This window comes from Oncorhynchus mykiss, chromosome 16, assembly GCF_057628025.1.
Source record: "Oncorhynchus mykiss isolate SJ-2025 chromosome 16, ASM5762802v1, whole genome shotgun sequence".
Lineage (NCBI taxonomy): Eukaryota > Metazoa > Chordata > Actinopteri > Salmoniformes > Salmonidae > Oncorhynchus > Oncorhynchus mykiss.
The window spans coordinates 30,965,583-30,980,633 of NC_143037.1; the positions used below are offsets into that span (position 1 = coordinate 30,965,583).

The 15,051-nt window shown below is 43.6% G+C and overlaps 2 protein-coding genes across 2 annotated transcripts in view; one reads left to right on the top strand and one right to left on the bottom strand.

Annotated features, from left to right (window-relative positions):
• The window catches only part of LOC110492868 (cadherin-23), a 582,104-nt gene that overhangs the window by 183,874 nt on the left and 383,179 nt on the right, over window positions 1-15,051 (bottom strand). The window contains exons 22-29 of the mRNA XM_036946709.2: window positions 10,336-10,525; window positions 9,248-9,393; window positions 8,609-8,828; window positions 8,049-8,201; window positions 7,732-7,845; window positions 5,668-5,816; window positions 2,226-2,286; window positions 1,520-1,668 (exon numbers count right to left, since the gene is read on the bottom strand). Of these exons, the coding sequence (XP_036802604.1) occupies window positions 1,520-1,668; window positions 2,226-2,286; window positions 5,668-5,816; window positions 7,732-7,845; window positions 8,049-8,201; window positions 8,609-8,828; window positions 9,248-9,393; window positions 10,336-10,525 (1,182 nt within the window). The remainder of the gene's footprint in view (window positions 1-1,519; window positions 1,669-2,225; window positions 2,287-5,667; window positions 5,817-7,731; window positions 7,846-8,048; window positions 8,202-8,608; window positions 8,829-9,247; window positions 9,394-10,335; window positions 10,526-15,051) is intronic.
• Window positions 4,207-4,971, top strand: LOC110491802 (uncharacterized). Its single transcript, XM_021565567.3, is given in 2 exon segments — window positions 4,207-4,791; window positions 4,794-4,971. Coding segments are annotated over 2 exon segments (546 nt in total). The 5' UTR covers window positions 4,207-4,292; the 3' UTR covers window positions 4,841-4,971.

A 15,051-nucleotide genomic window follows, 5' to 3' on the forward strand; every position in this document is an offset into this window, starting at 1 on the left:
TCCCCTTAAACCACATGAGAGTTGCTTTAGCAGTATGCTTAGGGTCATTGTCCTGTTGGAAGGTGAACCTCAGTCCCAGTCTCAAATCTCTGGAAGACTGAAACAGGTACCCCTCAAAAATATTCCTTTATTTAGTGCCATCCATGTTTCCTTCAGTTCTGACCCGTTTCCCAGTCCCTGCCGATGAAAAACATCCCCACAGCACGATGCTGCCCGCACCATGCTTCATTGTGGGGATGGTGTCTTGGGGTGATGAGAGGTGTTGGGGTTGCGCCAGACATAGCGTCTTTCTTGATGGCCATGAAGCTCAATTTTAGTCTCATCTGACCAGTGTACCTTCTTCCATATGTATGGGGAGTCTCCCTCTTTTGGCAAACACCAAACATGTTTGCTTATTTTTTTCTTTAAGCAATGGCATTTCTCTGGTCACGCTTCCGTGAAGCCCAGCTCTGTGGAGTGTACAGCTTAAAGTGCTCCTATGGACAGATACTCCAATCTCCGCTTATCTTTGGTCTCTTTGTTGCCTCTCCGATTAATGCCCTCCTTGCCTGGTCTGTGAGTTTTGGTGGGTGGCCTTCTCTTAGCAGGTTTGTTGTGGTGCCATATTCTTTCCATTGTTTTAATCAATTATTTAAATGGTGCTCCGTGGGATGTTCAAAGTTTCAGATATTTTTTTATAACCCATCCCAGATCTGTACATTTCCACAACTTTTTCCCTGACCTGTTTGGAGAGCTCCTTGGTCTTCATGGTGCCCCTTGCTTGGTGGTGCCCCTTGCTTAGTGGTGTTGCTGACTCTGCGGCCTTTCAGAACAGGTATATATATACTGAGATCATGTGACAGATCATGTGACACTTAGATTGCACACAGGTGGACTTTATTTAACTAATTATGTGAGTTCTGAAGGTAATTGGTTGCACCAGATCTTATTTAGGGGCTTCATAGCAAAGGGGTGAATACATATGAATGCACCACTTTTCCATCCTTAAAAAAAAAAAAAAAATCTAATTTCACTTTACCGATTGAGACTATTTTGTGTTACATTACATGAAATCCAAATATTTTTTTTGCAAGGCACTGTATTCAAGATCAGTGTGGCGGAGGTGTTGTTACCTACTCTCACCACATGGGGTCGGCCCGTCAGGAAGTCCAGGATCCAGTTCCAGAGGCATTTTTTTTTACCAAGTTACACTTCTCAAAAGGTACCAAATTGGTAGAACGATCCAAGACTCCTCCAGCCCTATCCCCTCTCCCTTCCCCTGCCTTGTCCCTCTCCCTTCTCAACAGTATAGAGCTCCTCACCTCCAGCCCTGTCCCATCCTATGTTCTCTCCCCAGTCTCCCATTACCCTCCCTGTCCCTTCCTCACTTACACGCAGCTCATTATCCTGCCCTGGTCACTGTTGTAGACCTCCATGTCCAGCCCTGTCCCCTCTCCCTCCCTCCCTTGATTGTTGTCTCTCATCGATCCCTGTCCACCCTCTCCATCTCCTCCCTCATCATCCCTCCTACTCTCCTTACCCGTACGGAGCTCCTCATCCCGCCCTGGTCACTGTTGTAGGCCTCCACCTCCAGCACGTGGGAGCTGCTGCTCTCTCTGTCAAGAGCCCTCTGGCCCCGCATCACAAGCCCCGACAGCTCATTAATTCTGAACAGACCCTTACTGTTGCCTACACATGCAGAGAGAGATAGGGAGACACACACAGATAGAAACAGAGAGAGAGAGATTGGGGTGGGGGGAGAGCGGGGGGGGGGGGGTGGGGGGTGGAGAGAGAGGCAGAGAGAGAGAGGGAGATGGGGGAGAGAGATAGAGAGAGGGGAAGAGAGAGACAGAGAGGGAGGGGGTGTGAGAGAGGGAGAAATGGAGAGGTTAGCTGGGGGTTGAGAGTGATTGCATGCAGGATGGTCATGAGGGCATTGATATAAAGTACATTCAAATATTAATACTAGAATATCACCAACATTGTAAAATGAATCACCAACATTTTAAAATGAATCTATCCAAATCAAGTGTTACCCACTTGACACTGCATCTTTCAAATGAGTCATTGAGCAGTTAAATATCTAATACCGTATAACTTATACAAATAAAGTTATGATTATGCATGAAGGTTATAATTAGCTTGCAGTGTTGACAGTCTTTTGTGTTTAGTTGTTTGTGTGCAGTGAGGCCTGAGAGTAGGTGTGAACTGGCAACTGGGAAAAGGATGGAAGAAGTTGTACTCACCAGAGAGGATCCTGTACAGAACCCTGCCGTTCTCCCCCTGGTCTGAATCTGTGGCCTGCACCTGCAGACACAAACACATGTGTTAATAGCACAGACATATGCAGCCATTATACTCATTTACAACCACAGTGACTTGAAACCACACACCAATAGGCCTACATAGCTACAGTACATAAACATTTACACATATGTACACACACATACATGTGCGCGAACACAGGCATGCACACAGACACACACAGATGCTGACATTCATATACACACACACATATTAATATGTAAGTGACCCACCCCACCCCCTCCAAATGTTGTGTAGTCCCATGGTTGACACAACAACTGCACCATGGCCCTGGCAACGAGTCCACAATGGAGATGTCTCTCTCTTTCTCCCCCCTTCTCTCTCCCTCTTTCTCCCTTTCTCTCTCTCTCTTTCACTTCTCTCTCCCTCACTCTCAATCTCCCTAACTCACTCTCTTCGTCTCTTTCTTGTCTCTTTCTCCCTCTCACACCCTCCCTACCCCATCTCTCTCTCTCCCTCTACCAGTCTACATACTCTCTCTTGTTCTCTCTCTCTCTGAAAGGCAGGCATGGAGCCAGAGCAGCCAAAGACAAAAACACATCAGAGACAGCATGGCTCAACAGAGATAACTAGTGAGGCATGCTGAGCTGAGTAGAATATACTGAATCCAACCATGACTTCTGACTGGAGTTCTGAACTAAAATAGGCACAGAGATGTTGAAGCAAGATGAGACTGAGCAGACCCTGATCTTACCCTGCTTGTAGGACCTGTGGATATTCCTTGACAGATGCATGCACAAGCATGCATGCACACCCACACCCATACACAAAACATGTTCACAAACACACACACACACACACGCACACTAACTAACCACCCACCCACCCTTCCTCTCTCTCTTGCTCCCTGTGTGAAAAGAGGGGCCCTGTTTCAGTTTCATTAGCTTTATAAAGAGATTTAGAGGAGAAGAGAAAGGGGGGGAGAATGGGTGAGACGGGGGAAAAGAGAGTAGAGGGTCAGATTGATGAGTAGGGTATTACACAGTGGACTGCACCACTTTGGCTATAAAAGGGGTGCAGAGCTTCCCAGTTTGTGTTACTAAGCCCAGATGTTGTAAATTTAAGCATTTGCAGTGTTAGTATTGGGAGATAATTTTCTAAGCTCTTAGACGGTGTTGGAAATGGACCATTGTTTTAGGCTCTCCCAGTGGAAAACAAAGAGACTATGTTTTGACCACTGTCCTGTTACCCCCTTGTCCTATCTGTCCCCTCTTCTTCTCTGTGCATTCCCTAACGCTCTCTTGAAAAAGCAGTGTGAGGGAGAAAAGGAACGTGGAAGCAAGGAAAAGGTTTTACTCACAGATGCTGGATGTGACTGAAAAAGGTAAAGTGTGTGTGTGTGTGTGTGTGTGTGTGTGTGTGTGTGTGTGTGTGTGTGTGTGTAAAATGTATGTGTGTTTGCTGACATATGCTTATATGTGTTATGCCTACAATGTGTGTTTGGGTCAGTATCAGTGCATGCATCTAAGTATGGAGTCACAGTCAGTGTGAGAGAGTAAGTGGATGTTGGACAGTGAGAGATGTCTGAACTCTCTGGAGTTTGTGGTTTGTTTGTGGACGTGCGTATACTGTAATATATTTTGTATTCAATATTTTGCGTCTGAGAGTGTGTGTGTGAGTGTGAATGTGTGAGCGAGTGTGTATTGGGTGTTGGTGACTAATGAGATGATGGCTGCTCCAGTGGCCTTTCCACACAGATTTGCTGGCATCAAACTAATTTCACGTCCCGATGTGTTTTCCCCTAAACCGACAAGGCACGCGTTGTCTCTACCGAATTAAAGACTATGACATTTGTGTGTGTGTGTGTTGCATATCCTTCAGGGTATGATGGTAATAACCCCTCCTAAAAAAGCCTAAGTCAGCTTGGTTTAGCTTGGACAATAAGGCAAGACTTCCCATATTAAGAAAGCTGCTGTGGCACTCTGAAAGAGACTGGTGTACACGCATGCACGCACACACTCACACACAGACCGCACCCACACACACAGATGTCCACACACTTCTCATCTAACCTCCTTTGTCATGACTTCTCTCCATTCCAGAACATGGCGACTATGAACACCACCAGTGATCTAGCGGTCAACATCTCTTCCACCCTTTCTTTTACAAAATCACCACTACTTTTCAACCTATCCAGCCTGCCCACCTCCCTCTCTTCCTCCCCCCTGCCATCAGAGCCTCACAACCCATTGCTGACCATCATGGTGGTGTTAGGCCTCTCCCTGCTCCTGGCTGTCTGTGCTATCTTCCTGGCCGTGTGTTGTGGGTCGTCAGCCCAGACAGAGGAGGACTCAGTTGGGGGTTGTAGTTCAGGCGAGTCCCTGGTCTGTGGGCCTTCTCTGTCATCGGAGCCCCAGCTCAAGCTGTGGAAGCGACTGGGCTCTGTACAGCGGTCGTTCACCTCCTCATTCAGACGACCGCCCCAGCGCAGGCCCGAGTGCAGCACCCACTGCTCCCCAACCAGACAGCAACCGGACCACAGCAGCTTACCCACCTTACCATGCCCTGCCTGTTTGACTATGTTACAGAGATATGACTACGCTCTGACCGTGAGATGAATGCAGGCCCGGTCATGGAGATGACCGCTTTGACTGTAACTTGACCAAAGCACTTAGACTTGAGCACAGTCCTGCATGTCCATGGATGTACTGCTAACTAAACAATGACACTAACTTCTGATCAAACCCCCACTTCAAGATAACCACATGGACTGGTGGAGTAAAGGTTGTTTGGGCCATGTTGTTAATGACAAGAGAAGCAGGTGCAAGCCCAAGGTTCTTCCAAAAGGGATAACAGCCTACGTGGATGATGTGAATTGTTTCGTACATTTTGATTGTTGTATTAGCTACAATCTTACAAAAAAAGGGTTCAAAAAGTGTTATTCGATTGTTCCCAAGTAGAAACTTTTTGGGTTCCAAGTAGAACGCTCTGTGGAAAGGGTTCTACCTGGAACAAAATAGGGTTTTACATGGAACCAAAAGGGTTCTACCTTGAACCAAAAAGGGTTATTCAAAGGGTTATCCTATGGGGACACCCAAAGAACCTTTTAAGGTTCTAGATAGCACCTTTTTTTCTAAGAGTGTAGAACAGTTTGTGTTATTATTTTATTGTATTAAAATGTAGTTTGTTTAAGAAAATTAAAAGCTTTCTCAAGTTTGATTTCCTGAAGTGCATAATATTGTGTGTGTGTGTAGGTATATCCATGTGTGTAACCATGTGTATGCTTGTGTGTATATGTATGTCTATGTGTGCACGTGTTTGTGTGTGTCTGTGTGCATGTATGCATGAGTGTGTGTGCGTGCGTACCTGCAATCATGTGCACGTGTATATATGAGCCGCGTGTGTGCCAGCCTGGCTGTGTACCTGCAGGATGCTGGATCCTATGGGGACATTCTCCAGTATGCTGGTCTCGTAGCTGTTCTGGAGGAAGATGGGTCTGTTGTCGTTCACGTCCAGTACTTCTACAAACACTGTGGCTGTGCCTGTCCTCCTGCTGCCTGCTGGACCATTGTCTGAGGGATACACACATTTACACATTACAAAACTAACACTGTGTGTATATGTCAGTCAGTTTGAGAGAAACTTGGTCGTGAACATACTTTGAATATGTGTATCAACAGTGGACTAATTAAGTAAGTAAGTCAAGATCTTTGCAATCTTTGCAAGTAAAACTAACTATAATCCAATCAATTGGTGCGAATGAAATGGAGCAAGTCACATCCTCTAGATTCCTCTGAGTTCCAATTGATGAAAAGTTGTCATGGAAAGATCATATTCAATTTGTCTGTAGCAAAGTGATGAAATATGTTGGTATTATCAGAAAGATTAGTGGTTTGGTTAATCAGGCTTGCTTCGTAACACTTTACTATAGCTTAATTTACACATATCTCATTTACTGTAAAATTGTCTAGGCCAGTACATATGCCTCCTACCTACACAAATTACTCATCATACAAAGTAAATGTGCAAGGCTAGCCAACTCCTCTAATTACATAGCTCCATCTGCACCTTTGTTTAAGAAACTCAATATCTTGTCTATTTACGACATTTATGTATGCCAATTCTCATTTTCATCTACAAATACTGTACTTCCCTGACAGTTTACCTTTCAATGGATTCTTCAGGGTTAATTCTGAAATCCATTAATATAAACACAAAACATTGTGATAACCTTCATCCTCTCCACTGCCTCACCTCACATTATGTAGTCAATTCTCTATCAGATGTAGAGGTACCATACTCTAGAATTCTTATATTCACATTGCCAAAACCTCCTCATCCCTCAATAACTTCAAGCGAATACTCTGGGTTAGCCTCATGAACCAAACTACTCAGTAATCTCCTCCATATAGCCCAACTCTCACACACTCACATCCACACATTAACACATGCACACACACATTTAAACAAAACATATACTGTTTGTAATTTTTTGTGAACACTGATCGGTTCATTTGTACATTTATGATTAGTGAATTTTGTTATCCATTTAAACAAACCTTTCTTTTGTTGTACTTATGTATTGTTTATTGTTTTTTTGTGGTGTAGTTTTTATACAAGCCCTTTGGCTTCCAAACACATCTGGACACCGTGTTTTATTGTTGTTTTTATCTGTATTGTTGTTTATCACCTATTTTATTTGGTGTAAATAAATGAAACCTTAATCATTAAAACCATACAATAGAAACCAAAAATGGACACAGTCTCAGTCTTTGTAAACACCATTAAAAAAAAATGTGAATTGTTGTTTATCACCTATTTTATTTGGTGTAAATAAATGAAACCTTAATCATAAAAAACATACAATAGAAACCAAAAATGGACAAAGTCTGAGTCTTTGTAAACCCTATTTTTTAGAACATACCAGTGGGATACTCAAAGTATACATGAGTAGTCTCTTCTCTGAATCCCCCCCCCCCCCCCTCTAAATACATACTCACAGTGAGGGGTCTATCAGCACACACATGGTCATCCCAGAACAACTCAGATAAACTCAACAGTTTCAGCAACAACACGAAACCTCAGACGTTGGCAGCATCCTAAATGACATCCTATTCCTTAGAAAAGTCCACTACTTTTAACTAGAGCTTTATGTACCCTGGTCAAAAGTAGTGCACTAAATAGGGAATAGGTTGGCATGTGGGATGCAAGCCTTCTTGGTCTCTCTTTGATAAGACCATGAAAAGCAACTGTCTTTTTCACTAAGTACATTGCTGGGAGAAATTGCAAATTGCTGGGAGATTACACATGGAGTGTGTGACTTTCTTTACTTCAATAGTTTAACGATTATAAAAAGGAACAGAGACCGTTGCACAACAAGACTTGCATGCATCACTTCTCACTTCTCAATCTCACAGATGTACAAAAGGTCTAAATACACAGAGTAGAAAGAAAGATGAAAAATGCTCTTATCGGGCTAGGACTTACCGATAGCCTCTATGACCAGTGAGTATGTAGCCTGTGTCTCTCTGTCCAAGCCAACCACAGTCCGAACCACACCATCTCTGAAGCCAACACTGAATTTACCATCCTGGTTACCACCTGCAGAACACAACACACAGATGGTGGAGTATTACATGTACCTATATCTCGGCTATTCACTTATACACATGAATGAATGCATGCACACACACATACACATAACCAAGTAGTAGCACATTCACATAATACAACTCTACGTCTTGCCCAACCACTCATACACACACGCACACACAGTCTGCCATGGCCTTAGTTTGACCTCTGACCTGTGATGAAGTAGCTGAGCTCGGCGTTAAGGCCAGCGTCATTGTCGGAGCAGTTGAGGCGAGCCACCACATGGTCCCTGGCGACGCTCTCCTGCAGGGACACGTTGTACACCTTGGGGAAGAAGGTGGGGGTCTCGTCGTTGGCATCTAGGACTGAGGGACACAGAGTGACAGGCAAGCAGACAGACAGACAAAGAGAGACAGAGAGACACATTGTCTCTTGTAAAATAACTTTTATCATGCTCAATAGGCAGACACGACAAGCAACACATTTAACAGATGGTCATTCTTCTCCCAGCGCTTCTAAAATATATGCTTCTGACCAGCAGGTAGTGCTATACTAAGCAAAATACTGTCTTTAATACATTTTTAATATGGTATAAAATGTGAATGTTGGACCAGCCATGACCTGTATTCACAAAGCGTCTCAAAGTAGGAGTGGTGATTTAGGATCAGGTCCCCCCTGTCTTAGTCATTATGATCTGAAAGGCAAAACTGATCCTAGATCAGCACACATACTCTGAGACAGTAAGTGATTACAGGCCCTGATGCTTGCAAACCTGTGATGGTAAGGGTGCTGGTGGAGGTGCGTGGGTTCTGCCCTTGGTCGTACGCCACGATCCTCAGGTGGTACAGGCTAATCTGCTCGCGGTCCAGAGTTGCCGTTGAGTACAGCACACCCGTGGTGGTGTTGAGATAAAAATCAACGCGTGGGATGCCCACCAGTAGCCCCATGGTAACCATACCATTCTCCTCCTGATCAGGGTCCTCCACCTGGATCTGATGAAGGAGAGGAGATAGGAATTGAGAGAGAGAGAGAGGAGGAAGGGAGTGGAGAGGGAGAGAGAGAGAGAGAGAAGAGTGAGAGGAAGGGAGAGGAGAGGGAGAGAGGAGAGGAGGAGGAGCAGATGAAAGGATGGAAGGGAAGGATAGGAGAGTAAAGGAAAGGAGAGGAAAGGAAAGGGGAGAAGGGAGAGGGGAAGAGTAAGATGAGATGTGGGGATAAGAGATAGAGGGGACAGAGCGGGACAAAGATATGGAAGTGGTGGGGAGAATAGAAGTGAGAGGAGGACATGACAGACAGGGGAAAACAGAAACAAATAAACAATTTAATTAGCCCTCACACACTTCCATCTGATTCATCTGATACAATTACACAAGCATCTAACTCTAATGACATATTGTAATGGTGTACTGACCTTGAACACAGAGGATCCACTAGGCAGGCCCTCTGGCACCTCGGCCACAAAGGGCAGGTTAAGGAAGATGGGGTCATTGTCATTAAGGTCCAGCAAGTTGACGTACACTGTGGTGCTGACTGAGGAACGCAGTGGAGGTCTGCCAACTGGAGTGGGCGCCAGAGGTACAAACACAGCATTTACAGGAGCACAAAACTCCAATAAAAGTTTTACCAGAGGTGGCCTAGACTAGCTAGTGATAGCCAACTTAGCTTCAGCCGGCTGGTGTGCAACCGTGGCAAAATTGGTTTGACATTGGATAGCCTGGGGCTAGTTAGGGACCATCATTAAATTACACAATGTAAACGGGACGAAGTTCATATTTAACTTTTTTGGGGCTACATTACATGCGTTTAATATTTTAATTTCTACAATTTATAGTTGGTTTGAGTTTTTTAAGTCACATAAATTTGGAGCCATTGACATTCAAAATATTGTGTAATTTACTGATGGTCCCTAATAGCCCCATGGGGATATCGAATGCCAACCAAATTGACCATGGTCATTACGATCGGGTCACATGCAGCTGCGCTCCGAATTGATGATTACTTTGGTGCTGCCAGCTGTGGGCATTTGGGCCTGATTGAAATAAACGGTGCCCTTCATTCCTTGACATAGCATTTTTGCCTATCATTTCGTAAATCTCAGTTTTGGACGAGAATGACTTTATAACCAAAATTATCCTATTTAAACTTTGTAGTCAATTTTGAAATTAGAATACATGTTTCTGACTCATATCGATGCCACATAAGCCTTTTTCTAAATGAGAAGTGGCTTTTTTGGGGCAGTTACTCTTTAAAGTAGAGACTCATATATGAACGCACATTGCAATTTAGATAGTACAGGCTGAGAGACTGACAGACTCTTCAGCCCCAGACAGTCACGCGCGCACACACACACACACACACACACACACACACACACACACACACACACACACACACACACACGGTCTCAGTCCCAGATAAACAGCTAGCCAGCCAGACACACAGAACAACAAACCAACCGACCAACCAACAGGCAGAGTTCTGGCCTGGTGTGGGACTCACGATCGACAGCAGACACGATGATGGTCCTCATGAGCAGGCTGTCTTTTGGGTTGGACCTCTCTCTGTCCAGCACGGCCCCGCTGGTCCTGATCTTGCCTGTGCTGCTGTTGATGGTGTAGAAGGGGTTCTCTGGGCTGATGCTGTACACCACTGTCCCATTGTCCCCAACATCTGGGTCTATCGCTAGCACCTGGAGGGATGTTTGTGGGGGGGGGGGGGGGGGGGGGGGAAGGGAAAGTGGGGAGAGGAGGGAGATGATAGAAAGGAGGAGGGAGGGGAGAGAGGAGGAATGATGAAAGAAAGAAGGAATGAGTCTTAGTGGGGGAAAATCTGACAATCACCACCAGCACCGCACAACAACCTAATATCTAACGTGATAGGTAATGTGTATGCTGGGCCGAGATTGGGCCATGATTTTTTTAAAGAGCTGATAAATTATTCACCGCACTGACGAAGAAAACGCTGGAAACTAGTGGTTAGAGCGTTGGACTAGTAACCGGAAGGTTGCAAGTTCAAACCCCCGAGCTGACAAGGTACAAATCTGTCGTTCTGCCCCTGAACAGGCAGTTAACCCACTGTTCCTAGGCCGTCATTGAAAATAAGAATTTGTTCTTAACTGACTTGCCTAGTTAAATAAAGGTAAAAAAAAATAGAAAAAAAAATAAATAATTGGTCAATAGGTTAACAAATAACAAAGGTTTTGCTGGTCTTGAATTATTAAAGGACTAGGTAGATAGACATCTCTGAGCCGTACATTGGTTAATTAAGCCGAGGCATCCCGCTAGCAGGACAACTTCCAGTGAAACTGGAGGGCGTGCAATTCAAATAAATAATCATAACAATGATAGATATTAAACATTTAGGTACATATAAGTGTCTATTATCGGTTGAAGGCTTACATTCCTGTTAATCTAACTGCACTGTCCGATTTACAGTAGCTATTACAACAAAAACATGTCATGCGATTGTTTGAAGACGGCGCCCCACTTCAAAATATATTTCCACCTGCACAGGTTTCATAAATTCACAAATAACGATTAAATATTCACTTACTTTTTGAAAATCTTCCTATGATTTGTCATCCAAAAGGTCCCAGCTATAACATGTAGTGTCGTTTTGTTAGATATCCTTCTTTATATCCCAAAAAGTCAGTTTAGTTGGCGCCATCGATTTGAGTAATCCACTCGTTCAACATGCAGAGAAAGGAATCCGAAAATCTACCCCTAAACTTTGTTTCAACAAGTCAAAATATGTTTCTACTCACTCCTCAGATACCCTAACATGTAATCACACTATAATATTTCTTACGGAAATAAGTATGTTCAATAGGGAACCAATTTTAGCAGGTGCATCTTGTCTTCATGGCGCGCACAAACACACATTTCCAAGACTTTGTCTCTGTACAAAAACTGATATTTCTTACTAGTTTTGGTAGTTACAAGCCTGAAACCTTGAACATAGACTTCTGCCACCCTGTGGAAGCCATAGGAATTGCATCCAGGGAGCTATTTCCAGTATGCCCTAAGAGGATGGTCTCTCAAAGAAAAAACATTTCCGGTTGGTTCGATTGTTTAGGGCATCCGGAAAAAAGCTTGACTGGAGAAGACAAGGTGAGTGCTACCATCAGTCCTGTGTCATGCCAACAGTAAAGCATCCTGAGACCATTCATGTGTGGAGTTGCTTCTCAGCCAAGGGAGTGGGCTCACTCACAATTTGCCTAAGAATACAGCCATGAATAAAGAATGGTACCAACACATCCTCCGAGAGCAACTTCTCCCAACCATCCAGGAACAGTTTGGTGATGAACAATGCCTTTTCTAGCATGATGGAGCACCTTGCCATAAGGAAAAAGTGATAACTAAGTGGCCCAGGGAACAAAACATCTATATTTTGGGTCCATGGCCAGGAAGCTCCCCAGACCTTAATCCCAATGGGAACTTGTGGTCAATCCTCAAGACCCCACAAATTCTGACAACTCCAAGCATTGATTATGCAAGAATGGCCTGCCACCAGTCAGGATGTGGCCCAGAAGTTAATTGACAGCATGCCAGGGCAGATTGCACAGGTCTTGAAAAAGAAGGATCAACACTGCAAATATTCACTCTTTGCAACAACTTCATGTAATTGTCAATAAATGCCTTTGACACTTATGAAATGCTTGTAATTATACTTCATTATTCCATAGTAACATCTGACAAAAATATCTAAGTCAGCCAGGAGCTGCCAGAGCCATCAACCAGCCTGAGCTATCTCTCAGTCCTGAGCTACCTCTCAGTCCTGAGCTACCCCTCAGTCCTGGCCTTCCCCTCAGTCCTGGGCTACCCCTCAGTCCTGGGCTACCCCTCAGTCCTGAGCTACCCCTCAGTCCGGAGCTGCCCCTCAGTCTGGAGGAGTTTGTTTAGTGGAGTGGGGCCCTTTAGTAGGGTTGCCAATCCTAGGTCGGTGGCCGTTCCTAGGAAGAGACTAAAGCGGACAAAGACTCTGGTGGAGTGGGGTCCACGTCCCGCGCCAGAGCCGCCACCGTGGACAGACACCCACCCAGACCATCCCTTATGGATTTAGGTGTGTGGCCGGGAGTCCGCACCTTTGGGGGGGGGGGGGGGGGGTACTGTCACGCCCTGGCCTTAGTTATCTTTGTTTTCTTTGTTATTTTGGTTAGGTCAGGGTGTGACATGGGGGATTTATGTGTTTTTGTATGTTTATGGGGCTGGCCCCTTCCTAGGTAGTTTTGTATGTCTATGGCTGCCTAGATTGGTTCTCAATTAGAGGCAGCTGTCTGTCGTTGTCTCTGATTGGGAACCATATTTAGGCAGCCATGTTCTTTGGGTATTTTGTGGGTGATTGTCTTCTGTCTTTGTGTCATTGCACCAGATAGGACTGTTTCGGTTTTCACATTTGTTGTTTTGTATTTTGTAGTGTTCTCGGTTATCGTCTATATTAAACATGTTGAACACTAACCACGCTGCATTTTGGTCCTCCTCTCCTTCAACGGAAGAAAACCGTTACATGGACTTGTCATCTGGAAGGCTACTGCACTTCAGCATACTGAAGAAACAACAGGCAGAGGGACCAGGCCGCAGCATTGTCACAGAGGTGATGGAAGATTTCATCAAGCTGCTGAGGGACAATATATCCACCTTATTTGAAGACTACAGCATGCCCAAGGATATCATTGTGTTTGTACGTGATTGATAAAGTTTTTGATAAAGTTTTTTAAACCAATTAGTATATTTAAGTTTAACCACAATATTTGTTGTATTATTTGATTTGTTATATTATTTGTTGCATGAGGTCTTGAGTTAGAAATGTAACACTTAAGCATGCAAATTAGGGGATTTTCACACATACAGTAGCTGGGCTATGAAGAGTCTAAAGTCCTTACAATAGGAAACATTGTTCGCATGATGGGCTACAGCTGCTACAGTGCTGCAGGACACTTGTGAAAACCTGTTTTCAAATTGCATCCAGCTGTCCATCATTACTGTAAATAAAAACACAGCATCTTGTTTACAACTTGTTTACATTCTTTATTGTAACCACAATGTCACAAATCATTTGTATCTACCTTTCCAATTACTTTTAGAGTTTGGGATTTGCAAATGTGCGCTGTGAGAATATCCAATAATAATAATAATCGCTTTGTAAATAAGGATGCATTATGAAAGGAAAATGACATGCGCAAGGGACTGTGGTAATATTTTTCCTTTTAGAGACTATGATACAGTACATGGCATCCAGGTCATTTTCATTTCTCTTACTAAACTTACTAAACTTACTAACTTACTAAACCTTTATAAAAACAGGTTTAGTTAGTAATATGCTACAGTCCAGTTACAGCTTGTTCTGATGAAGTAGAAACAAAAAAATAAGTGTATTTTTTCATTGTCTATTTAGTGGCACCACAAATGTGAGTTAATATTTACAAAATAATTTACCAAACAAAACACATTACAAAATTGCATCCCCAAATATGATTTAACCTTTATTTAACTTGGCAAGTCAGTTAATTAAGAACAAATTATTGTTGACAATGACAGCCTACCCCCAGATGACGCTGGGCCAATTGTGCACCACCCTATGGGACTTTCAATCACCGTCGGATGAGATACAGCCTAGATCCGATCCAGGGACTATAGTGATGCATCTTGCACTGTGATGCAGTGCCTTAGACCACTGCACCACTCGGGAGCCATGACCAATATGACCAATATATAATGTCCTGCTGATAGCCCATCCCAGAAACTTTGCAGAATTCATAGCCTGCTACGCTTGTGAAAAACAGGGTTAATAATAATAATACTTTCCCCCCTTTCCACTTGTTAAAGGTTCCAATTGATAAGGTATTTTTTTTAATCAATATATGAAATATCAATATATAGTATATTTGAGTTTAACCACAATATTTGTTGTATTTTTTGTTCTGTCTTTTCTGATGGACTTAACTGAAATTACAACCAACTTTCTATGGCTTGTTTAAAGTTGCGACGAGCAAACCCGTATCCGGGAGCGTAATCATAGCCTCAAATGCATTAGCATAACGCAACGGACATAAATACCCCTAGAAACTTTTCCTATTTATGAAAATCGCAAATGAAATGAAATAAATATATTCAAACACAAGCTTAGCCTTTTGTTAACAACACTGTCATCTCAGATTTTCAAAATATGCATTTGTGTAAGTTTATCATGGCATAATGCTATGCTAGGCTCTGCTGG